The sequence below is a fragment of the Ambystoma mexicanum genome, chromosome 2p (genome assembly GCF_040938575.1).
Source record: "Ambystoma mexicanum isolate Mex_15411 chromosome 2p, UKY_AmexF1_1, whole genome shotgun sequence".
Lineage (NCBI taxonomy): Eukaryota > Metazoa > Chordata > Amphibia > Caudata > Ambystomatidae > Ambystoma > Ambystoma mexicanum.
Window position 1 is genome coordinate 1,077,483,158 of NC_090923.1, and position 20,902 is coordinate 1,077,504,059.

The window sequence follows — 20,902 nt, forward strand, 5'->3', positions numbered from 1 at the left end:
CGGTCACGTGATACGCACGGACCATCATTCGCGTCTGTATGCGAGTACTATTTATTCTTGCTGTGCACACGGAACGGTGCTCCTTAACTGAGTTCTACAGCCAGTTTTGTAGTATCCGCTTTTTGCAATCTTGTTTCTTGAACCTGTTTTGACTCCTTGGCCTGCTATTACGGATTGCCCATTTTGAACTGTCCCTGATTTCTGGTATTCGGCTCCTTCGGATTGATTCCTGTTACCCCTGACACGGCATACCTTACCTGGATTTCCACTGCCTACCGTTTTGTTACGTCGCGACCCCGGAACCCTGCAACTCAGCTTTATCGCTTCTGAAACCTGGTCAAGTACCTCCCACTCCTGCTTGGACCCGCTGCTTACCTGTATTTTCCTCTCTTTCATTTCCATTCCTTTACTCCTTCTATCCTTGTTTATTTTGCCCCCTCCTCCATACCTCCATACACAGACTCATTTACCTGCACCCTGGGACGCTCTGCTGAACTACGAGGATTGTTTCATTTGGACACAAGAGTGACTGTTGTGGACGCTCACCTGTTTTCTTCTTTGGTCACTCTTTTCACTAAATACCGGGACGCTCTGCAGCACGACACGAATTGTTGTCAATCCTTTTCTGTTGGGATTACGGGACTTCTCCTGGACCTTCTTTATTTGGTTCTTCATTCCATTTCCTCCATTGTGGCCAAGTAGGTTTCAGGTCTTGTTCTTCACGGACTAGCTCTGTTGCTGCTGCTCCTGCCTTTTCACTCAAGCCCCTAGTCTGTTAGGTGCTTTCTCATACTCCTACAGACTGTGCTCTTGTGAGGAAAGTTTGGCTGCAAATTGGCTTCAGGCTAAGAGGGGGTTGTGATAAAGATTGTCTGGTTTTGACAGATTAAGGAGCCTCTATTATCATCCTGTGAAATGGATCTGGGGCCAGATCTAGTACAGGCGCTTATGCAAGCCTTGTCAGCCTTGCGTGCAGATATGGCATCGGCCCATACGACTTTAAACCAACATATGGACGTGTTACAGAGCTTTGTACAACCGTTACCTCCTGATGAGGAATTTGGTGAGGCTGCAGCAGTTGCAGGCCCCCCGACAACCCTAGTTGTCCCTCCTGCTCCGATCCCAGTGGTATTGCCCGGGCCTTTTCCTCTTGCTCCACCAGAACGTTTTATGGGAGACCCTAAAACGTATCACACTTTCGTAAACCAGTGCCGTTTGCATTTTCTTTGCCGACCCCTGGCTTTTCCAGATGCCACAACGAAAGCTGCCTTTGTTCTGTCCCATTTGAGTGGGACGGCAGCTGCCTGGGCGAACCCTCTTTTAGAGGGGGACGACCTGGTGTTGTATAACTTTGACACTCTCATCCAAGCTATGGATGCGGTGTTTGACATGAGAGACAATGCGCAAGCCTCTGATCTTGAATTTCTGGCTATCACTCAGGGAAAAACGGACCTTGTGACCTATCTTGCTCGCTTTAACCAAGTAGCGGTTGAAACCTCGTGGCCAGAACAAAAGAAAGCCGCTGTCTTTTATACGGGCCTTTCCGATGAACTTAAAGATGCCCTAGCAGTAGTACCAGCAGTACCGTCTGTTTTTTCAGAACTGGTTGACCTAGTCTTACAAGTTGATGCCAGACAGCGGCAGAGACGGGGAGAACGCAGGCACCCGGAACTCCGCACCTCCGGCAAACCAGACACAGGTACTGCCAGCGCTTCAAGTGAAGCAGAGCCCATGCAAATAGGGGCTATCAGAGGGCCTGTGTCCAAGACGGAACGGAAAAGATGCGTGCTTCACAACCTTTGTTTTTATTGTGGCCAGACAGGTCACTACATTCGTGTCTGTCCCAAAAGACCAGCTAAGTTGGCGGGAAACGCCAAGACTCGTCCTTAACTCGAGCCTGCAGGACGAGTCAGCAGATACAAGGCCCAGGGGTCAGTTGTTCTCCCTCTCACGTATACCTTCATATGTCCTTTTCTGCTCCTGGTTTGGAGACATTTTCCAGCCTTGTCATGATCGATTCCAGCGCTGATGGGAATTACATGGACGTCCAGCTGGCTAATCGTCATGGATTATCCATTATAATCAAAGAGATCCCGGAAGAAGTACATGCCGTTGATGGTTCCCGGCTGATATCAGTTCAGATAACGGAACAGACGGGGCCTCTTCGGATGTCAACTGCTGAAGGTCACTCGCAGTACATTATGTTTGATCTTATTTCAGCTCCACAATTCGGGATTATTCTCGGCCTTTCTTGGTTGCAAACACATAATCCTGTTATTGATTGGTTCGAGCAAACAGTGCAATTCTCTTCCAATCATTGCCGCAAGCGATGTCTGGACTCTCCGGTTATTCCAGAGCTCTCGCCTTGCTTGGCAATGGTCGCAAATGTGTCCTCGGTTAACGCCACGTCGCAAACGCCTACCCCGGAGTTACCTGCGATATACAGGCAGTATGTCGATGTGTTTGACAAGAAGTTATCTGAAAAACTTCCTCTGCATCGAAGTTATGATTGCCCAATTGATTTGGTCCCTGGGGCAGTGATTCCACATGGCAGGGTTTACTCCCTGACACAAAAGGAGGAGGACGAGAATACGTAGACAATGCCCTACGGCTGGGGCATATCTGGCCATCTCGCTCTCCTGCAGCGTCCCCCATCTTTTTTGTGCCCTAAAAAGAGGGGGATTTATGTCCTTGTGTGGACTATAGTGCTCTAAACAAAATCACTGTAAATCAGTATCCACTGCCTTTGATATCTGAACTGCTCGACAAAATGACCTCCTCCACCATTTTTACCAAGTTGGATTTAAGAGGGGCTTACAATTTGGTCAGGATGCGAAAGGGGGACGAGTGGAAGACTGCGTTTAAAACCAAATTCGGTCTATATGAATACTGTGTAATGCCCTTCGGCCTTTGTAATGCCCCAGCCCCTTCCAGCATTTTGTCAACAATATTTTCAGGGACATGCTGGATTGTTAAGTAGTGGTATACCTGGACGATATCTTGATTTTTCTCTGATAATTTGTCTCAACACGTTCAGCATGTTTGCTCTGTTTTGCAACGTTTACGAGAAAACTCCTTATACGCAAAACTGGAAAAGTGAGTTTTTCATGCATCCTCAGTTGAATTCTTAGGGTTCCAAATATCAGCAGAAGGAGTCCATATGTGTGCTTCCAAAGTCCAGGCAGTGCTCGAGTGGCCTGTCCCTACTACTGTAAAAGCCTTACAATCCTTCTTGGGCTTTACAAACTTTTAATCGCAGATTTATTCTTTTCTTTTCAGAAATCGGAGCTCCCCTTACGCGCCTTACCAGCCCTACCCTTTCTTTTATATGGAACTCAGATGCACAGTTTGCCTTTCAAGCTTTGAAAGAGGCCTTTACAACAGCGCCTGTTCTACAACATCGAAACCCATCTCTCCCGTTTATTGTAGAAGCTGATGCCTCTGTTGTTGCTGTAGGAGCCATTCTTTCGCAAATCTGCCCTTCTACGCAACAGTTGCACCCTGTGGCATTTTTCTCCCGGAAGTTGTCCCCTGCTGAACGCAATTATACAACAATGGACAGAGAATTTTTGGCCATACGGGCTGTGTTTAAGGAATGGAGGCATCATCTCTTGGGTGCCCGACATCCGGTCACCGTTTATACCGATCATAGGAACTTGCAAGCTCTGTCACAGGCCAAGTGTACCAATGCTCGACAAATACGCTGGCACCTTTTCTTCACAATGTTCAATTTCACTGTGACCTATCGTCCTACCCCCTACATGGGAAGGCAGACGCCTTGTCCCGGATTGGCACCGATGTAACTCCCAACAAACCGGTAACACGGATTTTGCCAACTGGATCAGTAGTCTGTGTTTGTGCAGCCTCTCCATCACTGTTGGATCTGGTCCGGCGATGGGCCAAGGACCATGTCTCCTCTCTTGAAGAATTGGGGGCTACACTGGTGTCGGGTCTTCCCTATGTTCATGGCCTCTTGTATTTGCCAGACAACAAGGCAAGGAGAATGGCTCTTGAATGGTCCCATGATTCCAAACTGGTAGCACATCCAGGCCGGACCAAAACGCATGAGTTATTAAGCCGATGGTGTTGGTGGCCCAGGATGAAAAAAGAAGTCGATCTATATGTTGCCACATGTGCCGTCTGTACCCAATGCAAGCGCCAACCAGGTAAACCAGTCGGTCTTCTGATGAATATGCCATTGCCTCCGCACCCATGGTACATGGTTACGCTTGATTTTGTAGTGGATCTTCATATGGTTCAGGGTAAAACGGCAATCCTAGTAGTGGTGGACAAGTTTACCAAGATGGCTTGATTTATTCCGTGTCCAGGTATCCCATCTGCCTCCCTATTGGCCTCTTTGTTCTTCGACAATATAGTCTGCTTTTTTGGACTTCCCACAGTGGTGATATCCGGTAGGGGATCGCAATTTACGTCACGATTCTGGCGTGCATTAACCACTGCTCTGGGCATCGATGCTCATCTGTCTTCAGCATATCATCCACAGACAGACGGTCAAACGGAATATACTAATGCTACCATGGAACATAACCTCCGCTGTCTATGTCTACAACATCAGTCAGATTGGTTGTCTGTGTTGGGGATCGCTGAATTCACCTACAACAATTCCCGACATTCATCGGTGGGGTGTTCTCCGTTTTACGCCTTGTATGGCCTGCACCCGAGGACTCATCCTGCCGTCCTTCCTTCTTTAGACCGGGTTCCTGCTGCTAAGAAAATGAGGGATTCCCTGCTCTCTATACGTACCTCTGTTCTTTGCCACCTCCAAGCTGCCCAGCATCGCACTAAGGAACAAGCGGATAAACATCGCTCTCCAGCCCCTGTTTACACTCCAGGTGACCGGGTATGGTTATCAACCAAACACCTTACTCTTCGGGGCAAGAAGAAGCTTTTGCCATGCTATCTAGGCCCCTATGAGGTTTCGCATTGCATCATTCCAGCTGCCGTGCATCTACGAATCCCTTCCACTTGGCGTGTACACCCTGTGTTTCATGTTTCCTTACTCCGTCCATATGTTTCTGGCACTCGTCTCCCTGTATCCCCAGCTCCACTGAAAGTGCAGGGTGAAGAAGAATATGACGTTAATGCAATTTTGGACACCCGAGAGAGGATCGGGGTGCGCTCATATTTGATCGATTGGAAAGGCTATGGTCCGGAAGACAAGACTTGGGAACCGGCTTCCAATCTACATGCTCCTCGACTTTTGCTCTCCTTTTGGCAAACACGCCTGCGAGATTCCAGGTAGCGCTGGCCTTTGCGGGTGGGGGGGGTACTGTTGTGAATCAACCCTATTTAAAGTCACGAAGACTTGCGATTGCCCCTCCAATCACTTGGAAGATTCCTTGGCGTTTGGCTCAACGCCGAAAACACAGCGGTTCTGTGTGGACACCAGCATCCAGCATTCTGTGTTAGTACTCGAGTCAGGCGCTACAGTCACGTGATACCCACGGACCATCATTCACGTCTGTATGCGAGTACTACTTATTCTTGCTGTGCACACGGAACGGTGCTCCTTAACGGAGTTCTACAGCCAGTTTTGTAGTATCCGCTTTTTGCAATCTTGTTATCTTGAACCTGTTTTTACTCCTTGGCCTGCTATTACAGATTGCCCATTTTGAACTGTCCCTGATTTCTGGTATTCTGCTCCTTCTGATTGATTCCTGTTACCCCTGACACAGCATACGTTACCTGGATTTCCACTGCCTACCGTTTTGTTACGTCGCAACCCCGGAACCCTGCAACTCAGCGTTATCGCTTCTGAAACCTGGTCAAGTACCTCCCACTCCCGCTTGGACCCGCTGCTTACCTGTATTTTCCTCTCTTTCATTTCCATTCCTTTACTCCTTCTATCCTTGTTTATTTTGCCCCCTCCTCCATACCTCCATACACTGACTCATTTACCTGCACCCTGGGACGCTCTGCTGAACTACAAGGATTGTTTCATTTGGACACAAGAGTGACTGTTGTGGACGCTCTCCTGTTTTCTTCTTTGGTCATTCTTTTCACTAAATACCGGGACGCTTTGCAGCACGACACAAACTGTTGTCAATCCTTTTCTGTTGGGATTACGGGACTTCTCCTGGACCTTCTTTATCTGGTTCTTCATTCCATTTCCTCCGTTGTGGCCAAGTAGGTTTCTGGTCTTGTTCTTCACGGACTAGCTCTGTTGCTGCTGCTCCTGTCTTTTCACTCAAGCCCCTAGTCTGTTAGGTGCTTTCTCATACTCCTACAGACTGTGCTCTTGTGAGGAAAGTTTGGCTGCAAATTGGCTTCAGGCAAAGAGGGGGTTGTGATAAAGATTGTCTGGTTTTGACATATTTTTTCTGAAATTCATAATCTGTCTTCTTCTTAACCTCTTGCGTTTCCTATAAAATCTTGTATTTTGTCTCCTACTTTAATTTGTCCTCTATCATTCTCTCTCATATTCTCCCTTCTATCTGTAATACAGCACCCTACATTCTATTTGGATTTGGGTTGTTTGATCGTGAAGGAAAAAGAGCGTCAGAAATTACCATTACGGATTTTGCCAAAGAATACATTTTGCTTGTTAATAATAGGCATACTGTATAGTCGAAAACTAAAATAAATAAAGGGTGTGGATTTAAATGAAAGAATTAATACGAACAACAAAAGCAAAAAATAGAAAGGAAAAGTAGTTTAGTTACCGAGAAGTAAAGGAGCAGCATGAAGTTGATTATACGGGCGAAATCTCACAAGAGGTGGTTTTGGGGAAGTTGGCTGAACGAATATTACCCATATGAGAGAAAGAGTAGTGCGATTTAAGGAGTGTGATCATTTCAAACTTTATAATAAGAAGCTTGAAATATGGACAGTACAAGGTAAGTTTAATAATGATTTCTCCAGCACGCCCCAAATAGGCTGGCTACCAGGCTGGCAGACACATTAAATGACTTCCCTATGGAAAGTTGGGGAGGCGTCCTTCAGAGTAAAGAAAATGACAGACAAGGAATACAGTAGTCACTTTCTCTGACACCCCCGCAACCCCAGCTGATATTATAGTGAACAAGGGTGCAGGGGACACCCCTGCAGCACCCGCTGCCCTTGTTCACTATAATGGCACCGATTTAGAATTGCAAGCAAATTGGAAAAACTGTAAATGGTAGAGTCAGAAAATATTCGATCAAGTTGGGTAATTCCTTCTATTCCACTCTGCTGCTTCCGTCACCTACTGTCTTTACTTCCTTCTTTCACTTAACTGCAATTTCACTGTACCCTAGGTCTTCTGTTTCTCTTTGTTCTCAAATAACCATTTTACTATTTTTTCTTCCATTTCCTCATAACTTTTGTTTTGAATTGTATGTTAAAGCTTTCAACTTCTGTCTTACCTGCATGGTGAGTTCTTATTCAATATTATCTACCCCTCTTTTCAGGATGATACTGGAACCCTCAAACAGTCTCCTCTGGGTTCGAGACCAGTCAGAAGTTCAGAAGACAATGGTTCCACTGGAAGTTATGAAAGTAGCAGGAATTCTCCCTGCCGAGCCCTGCGTGGGAATGAACCTGCCACAGGTGAGAACTTGTGAGAATCTGCAGCTGTTTCTATCTTAATTACTTGGAATAATGACTGGGTACTCCAAAGGAATTGCTCATACTTACACATTTTAATAAGACACCATCCCATTAAAAGTAATGCACAACTAGTGAGAAGATCTGATAAAGTATTATTGGAAATGTTGATTAAACTATTTTCTCTCTTATGACCACTACTGGTCTTGTATTTGTACCCTGCTGAAAAGTACTGTTGAAGTTATGTTATTTTAAAAGGCTTTTGTACTGCACCAAATCATCACCATATTAGTCTCAGAGTACCTAGGCTTGTCTAAGTTGATGCATTGTGCCACTGCTAGGGGAATTCAGACGGTAATCTGCAGAAGGCAAACCAGCAAGGGGAAGATGGGAGGAAGGGTAAGCAATAAGTGGACCATACAAAGGCTGGAGAGATGCAGAAGTGGAAAAGTGCTTTGTGATAGCAAGAGTGGATGTCAGTCCTGTTAGATGGACCATTTATGATGAAGGAAAAGAGCAAATATTCTAGGGGTGTAAGGAATTCTCAGTAATGTTTTTTGAGTCAGATTTGTAGAATAGGAGTTAAGTACACTTTGCAGTGTTTGCATGTTTTAGGGGCCTAAGATATGCTCGGCAATCCTAGAAATATTAGAGAACCTATCACAAAGGTTATCTTCCTCGCGCTCTGAAGCGGTCATCCACCTTCCGAAGGGAGCCCTTCTGCAGTAGTCTTGTGATGGATAATCTGTAGTGCATCCTCATCATTGGACATTGCTGCTCTGCTGCTTTCCTACTGAAAAAAGGATCCAGGAGCCAGACTGGAGTTCTGTGGTCCTCGTTCTTGTAGAAGCTGTATGGGGTCACGCCAACTGATAACGTGTGTGTCCTGGGATTCAGTCAACATCATGGGCTGCGTCCCGTCAGCTGTGGCCCAATCCAGCCTAGTGGTGATTCACTGACAGAGGTCTCAACTGCAGATCTGAACGGCACAATGCGGAAGTGCAAGTTTATAAAATACACATTGTAAAATAGACTTTCATTGTAAATCCAATAGTTTTAAACCTTAAAATATATGCAATAGATTAAGTTATGCTATGTTATTGGGCATTTGTATAGCGTCTTTTACCATTGATATGATTCCAAAGTGCTGTGGATTGAATGCCCTCGGGGACTGTAGTCTGTCAGTGGAGAGAGTAGTGTAGTAAAACGTGCTTGGGTGCACTCCGTCTGTGTGCAGCCAGTGTGGATCAAGTGGTGTCTAGCTGCATTCTAGTGCTAAGTGTGGTGCAGTGGTTGTGTGAGATCAGTAGATCAGTAGAATGTGTGCAGCAAGGCCAAGTGGACTTGGATATCTGCATTCTGGCTGTGCTGGAGTTTGTGAATGAGATTGTGTGCAGCTCGGCCGATTTTGTGGGGTGTAGCTGCGTTCTAAAGACTGTTGAGGTGATCATGGAGGTTTATAAGTATGTGTGCAGCTAGGACAAATTAATCGAGGGCTATAGCTGCATTCTATTGTTTGTTGGTGAAAGAGTTAGCATAATGGTGTGTTTGAGTGTCTGTGTACTTTCCAGGAGGACCCTGTTCCCTGATGGGCTTCTAGTGCCTGTTGAGGGGATGGTATCTCCCTTTGTTTCGGGCTGTTACGCTAAGGTCCTCCAAGTGCCAAGTGACGGTAATCAGGGAGTCGGTTGAGGGAATAGAGCAGTTTTGCTGCACACCATGATCTCTGTTTTCCTGGGTTCAGAAGGTGATGGTTAGTCATCATCCAGCAGTTAATGTCAGTGAGACATGCTGCTAGGTCAGGGCAAGGTTAGGCAGTTGATTTAGGAATTCTCAAGATGATTTGTGTGCCATCTGCATAGGTATAGCAGGTGAGATTGTGTGATCCTGGGAAGGGGGTCATGTAAAGGTTTAAGAGAAGGGGTGAGAGGCAGGCACCTTGGGGTACTCCAGTGTTCACTGGGCGTTCAGTGAAGAGGAAAGGGGAGATGGGTGATTTGCTGTCTATTAGTGAGGAATGAGGTGATTGCTGAATCTCGTATTCCTAGGGAGTGCAGTCTGTCGAGGAGGATCATGTGGTTAATGGTGTCAAACGTTGCCGAGAGGTCAAGAAGAACCAGTGCTGCGCATCCTTTGAGTCTGCTGTGACTTTGAGGTCATCCCAGATAGATATCATGGTTTCTGTTCCGTGGTGCGGACCCAAGCCTGATTTCACGGGGTTCAGATGATTGTTCGATTCCTCAAAACCATTGAGCTGTGAGTTTTGCCAGGAATCGGGTATTGGAGATGTGCCTGTAGTTGGTCTGTAGGAGAGGGTCAAGGGATGCTTTTTTAAGCAGAGGTTTGACATGCACAGTTTTGAAGGATTCTGGGAATCTGCCTGAGGTGAGTGAGTCGTTAAGAATGGACCTGAGCAGTTCTCGGGTGCAAATTGATTAACACAAAGGCAAAAAACACAGCTGTGAGGGGTTAGGAAATTCTTTAAAGGAAAGCAATCTGCAGCAGGTCCAAATGCTAGCTTAGGGTCCCGGTTTCGAATTGATATTTGGACTGGCTCATCAATTGGACTGAGTTCTGTGGGAAAATCAGGAGACAAGGCAATAACAGCACAGGACCACTGGACTCGGGTACAGTCAAGTCTGAACAATCTTGTTAGAAGACTCAGACAGGCCAGAGGGCAGAAAGGCAATTCACCATTCCCCCTTTTCCAATAACATAGCAACAATCTCTCAATATGTATTTCTTGATATTCATCATTCTTACAGCTTCCATCTGCCCACATTGGTCAAATGACAGCAAGCCATTCAGCTTTTGTTATTATGCTTCATAGATGGTCAGGAGGAGTCATTGATCACCGAGGAGATGGTTCATATCTGGGAGAGTCAGGCTGTATACTCATCACTATCTCCAGCAGTTTTAAAACCTTTGTAGGGTCACCTCTCAATTTTGGAAACTGTTTCACTAAAGTCATTCATTCAACTGATGCATTGCAACCACTCTGAACTATGTTCATATATTGTTTTTATTTCAGATTTCTTAAATTTAGCACAGTCTTTAGCTTGGCACTTCAGGTGTTCTCTCATGCAATCATATGCTTACATATGCAAGTACAGCTTGTGGTGTCTCATGTAACCCCTAGGGCTGTGCAGCTCTTTAGCATGTAGTATGCTGGTCTGCTTTTGTAGTGGTCAAAGTAGGTAAAACTGGGGTCGGAGGTAGCTGTGGGGCAATGTCTGCAGGGGATGACTTTGAGTGCTGTGGAACACTTTGTTGTGCTAAACTCGCAGCTGTTGAGGGCTATTACGTGGAGGAGAGGGCATATCTAGCATCTAATATATCCACAGACTGAGATGCAGTAGGAGCAGTTCATATAGGAAGAACAGATCTTGCATCTCCGAATTACACATTCTTGCAGGATCTGTTGTTGTTTGCTAGATTCTGTTCTCATTTGTATTCATCCTCTTTTAATTCTTAGTCTTTTCAGCCTCTTCTATTTGCTGCTTATTGGTACAATGAAATATAAGCTGTCCATTCTTTTTGAGATACTTTGTATCTTTTATCAGTAAGAGCTTTCCTGAAAATTAGCAAGAAAGTCATGTCAAACTAGCCTGTATGTGGAAATATTGGCCCATTGCAGTTTTTGGTGTGTTTATTTAATTTGGGTACCCACTTGCATGTTTACTGACCATAATGTTTTCACATATATGCTGTTGGAGAATCAGGCTGTCTATCAGCCTGATTCTCGAACAGCATGTATGTGAAAACATTATGAAAAACTAGATGTGTGAGACTGATGATTCCCAATTTCATATTGCTACAGTTTTGTTTCCTAGGCTCATGTTAGTAGTCCATGGAACCCAAAGTGACACAAGGAGTACAGGGGCAACCCGATACACAGAATGGTAGACACACAAGTGAATTATTAAGACAAGATGGAGCAAGCAGGGTCAGGGAAAGCATTTGAAATACCCTCCCCTTTTTAAACAGGCAATTCTGAACTGAACTGACCACAGTATTTTAATGTACCCGAAGCAATACTGGATTCTGGGCTGACATTAGACGTTAGGCCCCCCCCTGTGAAAAACTGTGCCCCCCCTTGTATCCCCCACCTAAGACGAGCAGTGACAATGTTCTCCCCTTACATTTGTCTGTGCCCCCCTACTTTTGCTTTGGCCCCCTCTGTGCCCCTCCTAAATTTGATTCCTGGCGACGCCACTGCTTATGCATCAGTGAGCCTGATCTCACACAGCCCCTGGCACCATTGCCCTCACAACGCCAGACTGCCAGATACATAGACAAAGGGCAAGGATCCCATACAGGACTGTACATACCGATGGATACATCGAGCAAAGATTTTCTGGCAAAAATGAACAGACCGGACTGCCATTACAGAACCACAGTGGTCCTGCCCAGAAAAAAGGACCCAAAGCTTAAACTATCTTTAAAGCATTTGGTGCCTTGTAGCACAACCTGGGCTGAGTTAGAGCAGGAAGATTGGCTAGAGTAAGCTGGCCAATGGCAGGAAGAGAGGAAGTATAAGGGAAAACAGGGAGGTGTCGGTTGTTCAGGTGAGGAGGAGATGGGGGACCAAGAGCCCACCAGGAGAAAGGAAGAAGCAGTGCACTGTGGAGGCTATTGTTGGAACAGGGGAGGTGTTGGCTTCCTTAGGGAATACAAGGGTACTGCTGTATGAGTGAGTGTGTATGTAAAGTGAGTGAAGTAGTCTAGTTAGTGTAGGGAGTGCTTGTGAAGTGACTCTGAGTATGGAAGACAAGTATGCTGTAGAGATGTTTTCAAATTTATAGTGCTCGATACTGCAACGTTGACACTTTAGAGCATTTTAGGAATTATTTGTATAACTTCTATAATTTGAGATTTTAAAACTCAGTTCCTAATTGTTTGACTGTTTGCCCTGCAGCAACTGTCTTTAAATTTACATTGTGCTGTTATCACGCTCCAAGACTCCAATAACCTGCTTCTTTTGAACTTCACACAAACAAATTACAGTTCCCAGACTTTCTGTAGTTTGCGCGCTCTATTTCTCTGGTGTTAGGGGCGTCAGCGTTGGAGCTGGTTCGTGTTTGCGGTGGGGGGGACAATACATGACCTACTGCTGTTAGTTTGCTTCTGCTTCATTATAACGTCTCGCAGCACGTTACATTTACTTTTCAACACACAGACTTGGATCGCTATTTAAAGGATGGAATTGCGCTATGAACTCCTTGCTGCCATCCAGAGGAATCGCTTTGCAAGGTTAGCAGCCATATCACGTGACTTTTTGTTGGGTGCAAAGATAAATTTGACTGCTGTCTCTGAGCCTGGCCCTTTATTTATAAGCTCAGAACAGAATGTTGGCTGTCCATTAGTCTGTACAATGGTAGGTCAGGATGTTAAAAGTAATGCACAACCACCTGTTAAGAATGAGCCTCCCTCCATATCTCCCAGTGGTCAGTCTTCTATGCTAACTGCAGCATCAACATTGAACATTGTATTGTTTAATATGCAATCTCCAGTGCGCCATTCTGCCGAATTGGCAGATTTTATTCTTTTTGCCTTCAGAGAAACATGGCTCTAGGAACCAGCATTACATGCTACCCAGATTGCAACCCCCAATGGTTACAATATTCTCCTACATATTGATCACAGTGGATCAAGAGGGAGGAATGGCACTGAATGTTTTTAAATCTGACATTTTAGAGTTGGATCATTGCGAATCTATGCTAATTAAGTTACTTTTTAACCCTACTACCACTCTTGGTATTTTATTACTCTACCAACATCCTATTCAGACAGCGCTCTTTGAGGAGAAATTGCTATCCTCACATGGGGCTGTTCCTGAACCCTCTTCATTTCTCCTTATACTTGGAGACTTTAACTTGTGGGCGAATTATAATTGTTCTTTTATAAGGTGCTTAATACCAATGAGTGGTACCTAAGCGCAAGATCAGGATTCAAACCTGTTTTGCGCTGCATTGTCTTGCTTCCAAGACAACCGTGTTGCCCCTGAGCTATCCTTCCTCCCTCGGATCAAGCTGCCTCTACACTGTTGAACATCCTTGAAGCTCTTGGCTGTCGATAGCATGTTAAAACCGCTACACATTGTGGGGGGGGGAGGAATACCCTGGATTGGATCATGACCAAAAACCAGGCTATCTCGCCCATAGTTGTACAAAGTTGCATCTTGTCGGGAACGCCCGGAAAGTCACAAGCAAGACTTTTGACTCACTGGTTATTCCTCAGTTAACAACCCTTGCGGATGATACATCTCTTGCTAACTTCATTAGTCACCTTAGAACTATTACTAATGATGCTTTTGATACTCCGGCACCACTTTGTTCTACTTCTCAGAAAAAAACAACAAAACAAAATCACTGGTTTATACCTGAGGTTCTATCGGCCAGGAAGGTTAAACGTATGGCTGAACACAGTTGGAGCAAACATCCCTCTGACTCCACTGTTGGGGTCTATAAGGCTGCTGTAAAATGTTTTAAGGATACTATTATTAAAGCCAAAGAGACTAAATGAAACGATCGGATTAAATCCACTAAATCACAGTCAACAGAATTGTTCTCTATTCTGTATGAATTAAAATGGACACCGGCTGAATCGCATGCTGTTGTTGACAATAATTGGTGTCAACAAATCCATGATGAATTTATACAGAAAATATCTCAACATCAAACTCTTATTACTGAACGAGTTAAACTTTTAATGAGTACAGGAATTGAGACGCCTGCTTCGTTTCTAGCCGACACACTAAATACATCTGATTCGTCTACATTCTTTTCATTTAAGAAAGTATCAGGCAGTGATATTTTAAATACTGTTCATGAGATGAAACGAACCCCTTGTAAAAGTGATATTTTCCCAGCGTCTTATTTTGAGTACTTGGCATTGTTGGTTCCTTGGGTCACCAGGTTTATAAATTGGTCTTTCTCTGAGGCTTTTGTTCCCAAGTGCCTTAAAGAGGCTTGAATATCGCCCTTTTTAAAAAAGAGGTTCTTAATCCTAATGACCCTGACAATTATAGGCCCATAACGAATTTGCCTTTCTTTCTGAAAATCCTCAATAAAGTGGCCTGCTGCCAATACCAGGCTTTTGTGGATCAACAAAGAATTCTTGCTCTTGGATAATCTGGATTTTGGCACAGAGACTGCCCTTTTAGATTTAAAATCAAACATAGTAAAAATCATAAAGGTGGCATAGCATTACTCCTGTTACTCAACCTCTCTGTCGCCTTTGATTGAGTTGATCATGATCTATTGGTGGACAGATTGGTAGCGAAAGAAAAATGCTCTGGTGGTGCCGCCAACTGGTTTAAATCCTTTCTTGGTCCAAGATTGGCAAAAGTTGTCAAAGATGATGCACAGTCTCAAGCAACCTCTCTCACATGTGGTGTGCCGCAGGACTCGTGCCTTTTGCCATTATTGTTCAGTGTATATTCTCGGCCTTCATGTGATCTCTTGGATGGTCTGGGTTTGCAATTTGCTAATTATGCAAAAGAAACCCAGATCATCCTGGAGTTATCTGGGTCTTATATTAAAGACATGGAAATGGTAAATTAAGTCTTTGTAGCTATACAATCTTGGATGGCAGTGAATTCACTTGTTCTGAATGACAAAAAAGCAGAGTTGCTCATTCTCTGTACTGGGGCCAAGCAAAAAAATTGGATTCTCAGTACAGCAATTTCATGATTGCAGGTAATACTATCCATGATTCTGAACATGTAAAAACATTGGGAGTCTATTTAGATTCCAATTAACTTTCAGGAACCATGTATCTCATTTAGGTTTCTTGCTCTTACATGACACATTTGCTGTGGCAAATTCACCCCTATCTTTCGGAAACAAACAGGGCTTTCATTGTGGTAGCCACTATAAACATGAAATTGGACTATTTTAATAGCCTCCTTGTGGGCACTGCCCTGGCTAATATCAAAAGACTACTCAAAATGGAGCGGTCCGTGCAGTCTTTGGAGTGAGACGTCGGTCCCATGTGTCCCTGGCCTGTCGGAAGCTGCATTGGCTTCCGCTGAATCAAAGTCTAAAATTGAAGGCACCCACTTTGGTGTATAACTGTCTGGCTGACAATGCCCCCACATACATTTGTTCTCGAATTAAGAAAAGGCCTACTCTGCGTTCAAACAAAGATACTTTGTTGCTTTAACCTCATGTTCCTTTAAAGAAAATTGGAGGTTCCACTTTTGATGCATGGGTCCCTGTCTATTGGAATGGCCTCTCTCTCTCGCTCACAACTATTACATCTATTGCACAATTCAAAAATTACCTATAGACACTTCTTTTTGACAAAGGTGTAGAGTGGGTGGAGTGGTAGGTGTAGTAGTATGAGGAGAAGATAAGTAGTGTGAGGAGAGCGGTAGTGAGAGGCAGAGGGTAGTAGTGGGAGGCAGAGGGTAGTAGTGGCAGGCAGAGAGTAGTAGTGGAAGGTAGTGTAGTAGTGGAGGCAGGAGGAGAAGTGTAGGGCGAAGAGGAGTAACAATCGAAGGATGGAGGGGTGAGGTAGGAGGAGTGAAACATCTGAGGAACATAGGACTGGAGAGAGAGGTAGGATGCACGGTAGGTAGAAAGAGTAGGAGATAGGTGGTAAACTTGTGCATGAGTGAACTTAGTAAAAATCCAACAGAGCAAATGCAAGGCACCATCCCTATTCCACATTTAGAACACTAACAACTGTATAGCATAGGGTGAGTTAGGAAGCCGCTGACAGAGTTAGATCACCTAAATTTTGGGCGCCAACATTAGCAGAGGCCAGGAATTAGACAGTAGGGTTTACCGTTCGGGTAGCACTAACCAGGGTTATGGATGCCTGGGATAGGGAAGAAATCCCACTGAGATGAGAGCGAAAAAGAGCCAGCGAGAGAGAGGGAGAGCGAGAGACGGCCCAAGAGCCCACAAAATCTTAATAAATACCATTAAACAGCTCTGAGACTTTCATTCTTTGAGGCATCTGTGACACTCCTAAGCTGGGCTGAGTTCTGTAGGCAAATCAGGAGATGAAGCAATAACACAGGACCATTGGAATCAGGCACAGCCATATCTGAACAACCTTGTCAGAGGGGTCTTTGTATCAGCAGTAAGTCACGTACACATTATTAAAATACAAAAGCATCGAATGCAATAGTTTCGAATGAAAATGATTTAAAAAAAAAAAATTTGAATGGACTTTTTTAATTATTTTTGGGGGGTCTCCCTCAGAGCCCCTGTTTTTTGCGGAAAAACAAGCATTTTTTCCTAAACGAAGGCAAAAAATAAATACATTTAAAAAAGGCATTCACATTTTATTTTTTGGTCCTTTTGATTCGAAACTATTGCAGTTCGAAACAATGTGTTCGACCCTTTGACTGGACACTGCTGGAATATATATCCTTTTAACCTTTACATGGGCACTCTTCTCAACGATCCCAATATAGTAATCCACCATTACAGGGACAATACTCAGTTTTACATGAGAGTAAATAGCGCACAGGACATCATTCGTCTCTGCTATTAACTCTCTATCATCCAGCTTTCATCGACTGCCTACCTCAAACTAAACCCATCCAAGACAAGACTGAATTTGTTCACGTTGGTCCGCTCACTAAAAAAATAACTTATCCAACAGTGGCTTAATGATATGTGATGTGAGGTATGTGAGGAACTCATGGTGACAACATTAAGACGGACACAAGTGATCACAGTTCAAGGGTGTTTGTTGTAGGGTGGAAAAACATCTAATCTAAACCTAAATCTAAGTTGCGAACAAGCATCGACCATCAAATGAAAAATAAGGCAGTCCTTGTGGTGTCGTATCGTATAATAAAGGCCTATACTAAGAACCCTGTTGCCAAACCTCACAACTAATACAAAAAGGGTGTGTGATCGTTTTTAAGAAAAGAAAGAAGGGTTAGTAAATAATATGTCAGGATGCGGTAGCTTGGAACTCCCTTCCCAGCATTTGAAGCACGGGTAAAATGGGAGCTTGGAGCACAACATACACTTGAGCTTTCCCAGCACGAGTTAACAGTTCCAATGGAAGCAATCAGGACCGTCGATGGCCAAGTCTCCTTTCTTCTTGAAAGTCTCTTGCCTTTGAGGGCCTGAGGTATTCACAAAACAAACAAACACAAAGTACTCTTTGTAGTTGACGCTGAGTGATGATTTCACCCTCGGATCCCTCTCTTCTGGGGCTGACCCTTCAAAACTGTTCTTCTTAATGGATTTTGGGTGATGACTTCACCCCTGGATCTCCCTCGTTCACACTTGGACCTGTCTCGACTGTTGGCCTCCCTCCGCCGGTTCCCTTATGGCTTTCATAAAGTCTTCCTGCTATTGTTCTCACACAAAAAAGTCTGTTCAACAGTTCGCTCTGAACCTCTCTTGCTCGGGTCTACATGATTGCTTTAAGTATTTTCAGGGTGTTAGCCTTCCACCCCTGGATCTCCCTCTGCCAGGCTCGGACTCTCTATGACAAGAGGGGCAATGTACTTCTCCTGTCCTATGGTGCCTCCAGGTTTCTTCCTCGGTCGGGCTCAGATTCCAAACAACCAGCGGGACAGTGTACTTCTCTTGCCCCCTCCTCAGCGTCTCAATGTCTTTTCAAACAGTTCATAGTGGACATTCCTTACCTTTGTCAACACACTGTTTCTCTGGACTTTAGACATTGCCCCTCCTCGTTAGCACCCCTCTTCTGGGTTCACTCTCACCAACTTGGCATTCACTTTAATTTGTAACGTTCACAGGATTCACTTTCCCCTTTTTACTTTCACCATACAGGATTCACTTCCCTTACTATCTCACGTTTGTAGATCAAAGTGGCAGTATGACCACTCTTTACCTCTTCTGGCGGCTCTCCTATGACCTCAGACGGGGATCGACCTGAGTCTCTCGGAGCGACACCCACGTGGTGCCGGCTCCCTCTTTAGCTGGTTTTACAGTTCTTCACAGTTCATTGAAGTTGGGTTCAAACTTGCCACTTTGCATTCCTCATTCAGCACAGCACGGCTCTTATCGGTTCTCCCCTCGACTCACCGGCTGTGATGAACTGCTTGGTTTTCTGCTTTATTGGAGTCAAGGCCGGTACCACGGTAGCAGGAGTTTCCATTGCTCCTACTTATCAGCGTCAACATGCTTTGTGTACCATTGACGTCAGTGGCAAGACACTTGTACTATTGCCGCTGCTTTAGGCTCTCCTCCACGAAGGTTCTGCGGGTCTGGGAAGAAAAGGGCAAGGTCACTTATCTCCTTGCCACCCTCTCGCTTCCCGCCGCCTTTCTTCTTGTCTTGAACTGCCGCGCCTGCTTAGCTGTCCTGTCGTGCTGTCTGCCATGCTCGTAGTGTGCTCTCTTGCTCCACCTTTTATCTCTGTGGGGAAAGGAAAGGGAAAGGGCTGGAAGGTGTGTGTAGTTATCGCCAGTAATTATCTGACTCTGCCTGACCCTTGTGTTGGGACATGTCAAGTAAACTATTTCATCATTAGTCCGTTTTCTATCACCGTAACAAAAGGTATTTGTATTGGAAAAAGATGGTGTTAGAGGTTTCCAGTGTCCTACGTGTTAGGATGGGGAAGGTTTGCGAAATGGACGAGAATGACCAGGATGCAGAACAGAACATAGGGAATTGTGGGACCAGTAGTAGTCTGTGTTAGGAGATTAGGGTTTCAAAAGATGACAATTAGAGGGACGGGATTGGCAGGGTTTGCTGGATAAGCGGAAATAGCGGGGTTCAGGACATGAACGGGGATTGTGGGAGTCATAGTGTTTTGTCCGATCAGGTTGGGAATGCGGGAAATGATAATCGGACGGGAAGAAGAAGCATGGGGAGTGTTCGAATGGAGACCGGTGAAACAATGATTTTGGGAGTTATGGTTTTTGAGTGTAACCGGGTTTGGAACCTTAGAGGATTTATTGCGTACGAGAGGATGTTGGATCGGGGCAGGAGAGTTCTGGCGGGAGGAAGGCAGGCAGATGCAATACAGCCCATGAAAGCCTCGGATATCTCACCCTCCTCTCGTTCTCTGGCAAGATACTGCATCCCCTTGGGCATTCTCCTGAACATTACCCCAGGCCCCCCTACCCAGGTGATCTTTTTCCACTCGTCTGCCTTTCGGGTCGGGATAAGAGAAGGTCCTCCCTTTCTTGGCCACCTGAATAAGGGACTCTTGAGGTTTGCTAGGTGAGATACCCTCCGATATTTCACAGCGCCTACATGGATTTGATCCGCAACTCAGACGCCACAAAATACTTAGGCTTCATCATTGACCCTTACTGGTTTACGCATTACACTGCTACCTTCACTGGATTTGGAAACGCTCTGCCAGTTCTTCCTGGGTTCTTGCTTCATTTTGGGAGCGTTGCACAGGCGTTCCGTGTCTCTGCGGCTCTTGCTCCACGTGTCTCATTCCCGTCGTCCAGGCCGGCAGCGTAGGCACTGTTGCAGGACCACCCGGTCCACCTTTCCAAGGCAAATCCACCACTCCTCAGCCTCTAGCCACATTCCCAAACAGCTTCACATCACCAGGCAAATAATTGTTGCTGCCTGCTTCCCGTCTCCAGTAGATGATGGCTTTTGGCTTCTTCGCAGCGTTCACTGTGTCTTCCTTGCTTTTCACTGGGCTGGACTGTCTCCTGTGCTGCTCTCCTTCTCGGCTGGCCTGCATCTAGGACTGTTCTCTCCTTCATTGATTCCTTTGTCTGTTTTTATGTTGCTTAGGTGAACACTCCCCTGCGGATCACTAAAACGTTTCCTTGCATTCCATGGGCGACCCTTCATGGCTCCTGGGGGCCACCTCTTCTCAGTACTTGCATTGGTGTTAATCTTTATGTCTCGGATGATCTTCTTCATCTCAGTTGGGGAAACTGACATGAAATTACAATACCACATAGATGTATCGGTCAGAGGGGGAGTGTATTGCTGTCTATCACCCAGGTGGTCGTCCTCATTCCCACTAGGGGATTCCCTCCCCATGAGGTCTTCCAGCATTAAAACCCCCCATAGAGGGAATATTGGGTAGCGGCCTCACCTCCCTAGCCTCATGAGAAGGGGTTCTCTTATGAGGAGAAGACACCTAATGAAAGGCCACATTTGCTCTCCAGTCCAGGATACTGCTCAAGAATGCATGTATCATTTACAAAGCAGTCACGACTAGCACACCATTTTACCTGGCTGGTAAACTCTACATATCTGGTGACACATGATCCTAGCGCAGCAAATCGACCAACCGGCTTGAATCGTAACTCGGCCGCAAAGAGGGGCCTTCCAAACAACCTTTCGAAGGGATTGTGTCCTCCGACGTATTCCTTATCTTTGATGTTACCATTCCAGCTTGCTGGTCTTGGACTTGGACATTTTTTCAGTAGAGG

The 20,902-nt window shown here is 45.2% G+C and overlaps 1 protein-coding gene across 2 annotated transcripts in view; it reads left to right on the forward strand.

Annotated features, from left to right (window-relative positions):
* Positions 1-20,902, forward strand: part of MAP4K2 (mitogen-activated protein kinase kinase kinase kinase 2) — a 1,208,607-nt gene that overhangs the window by 548,732 nt on the left and 638,973 nt on the right. For both annotated transcript variants that reach the window (XM_069645028.1, XM_069645029.1), the window contains one exon: positions 7,410-7,548. In XM_069645028.1, the coding sequence (XP_069501129.1) occupies positions 7,410-7,548 (139 nt within the window). The remainder of the gene's footprint in view (positions 1-7,409; positions 7,549-20,902) is intronic.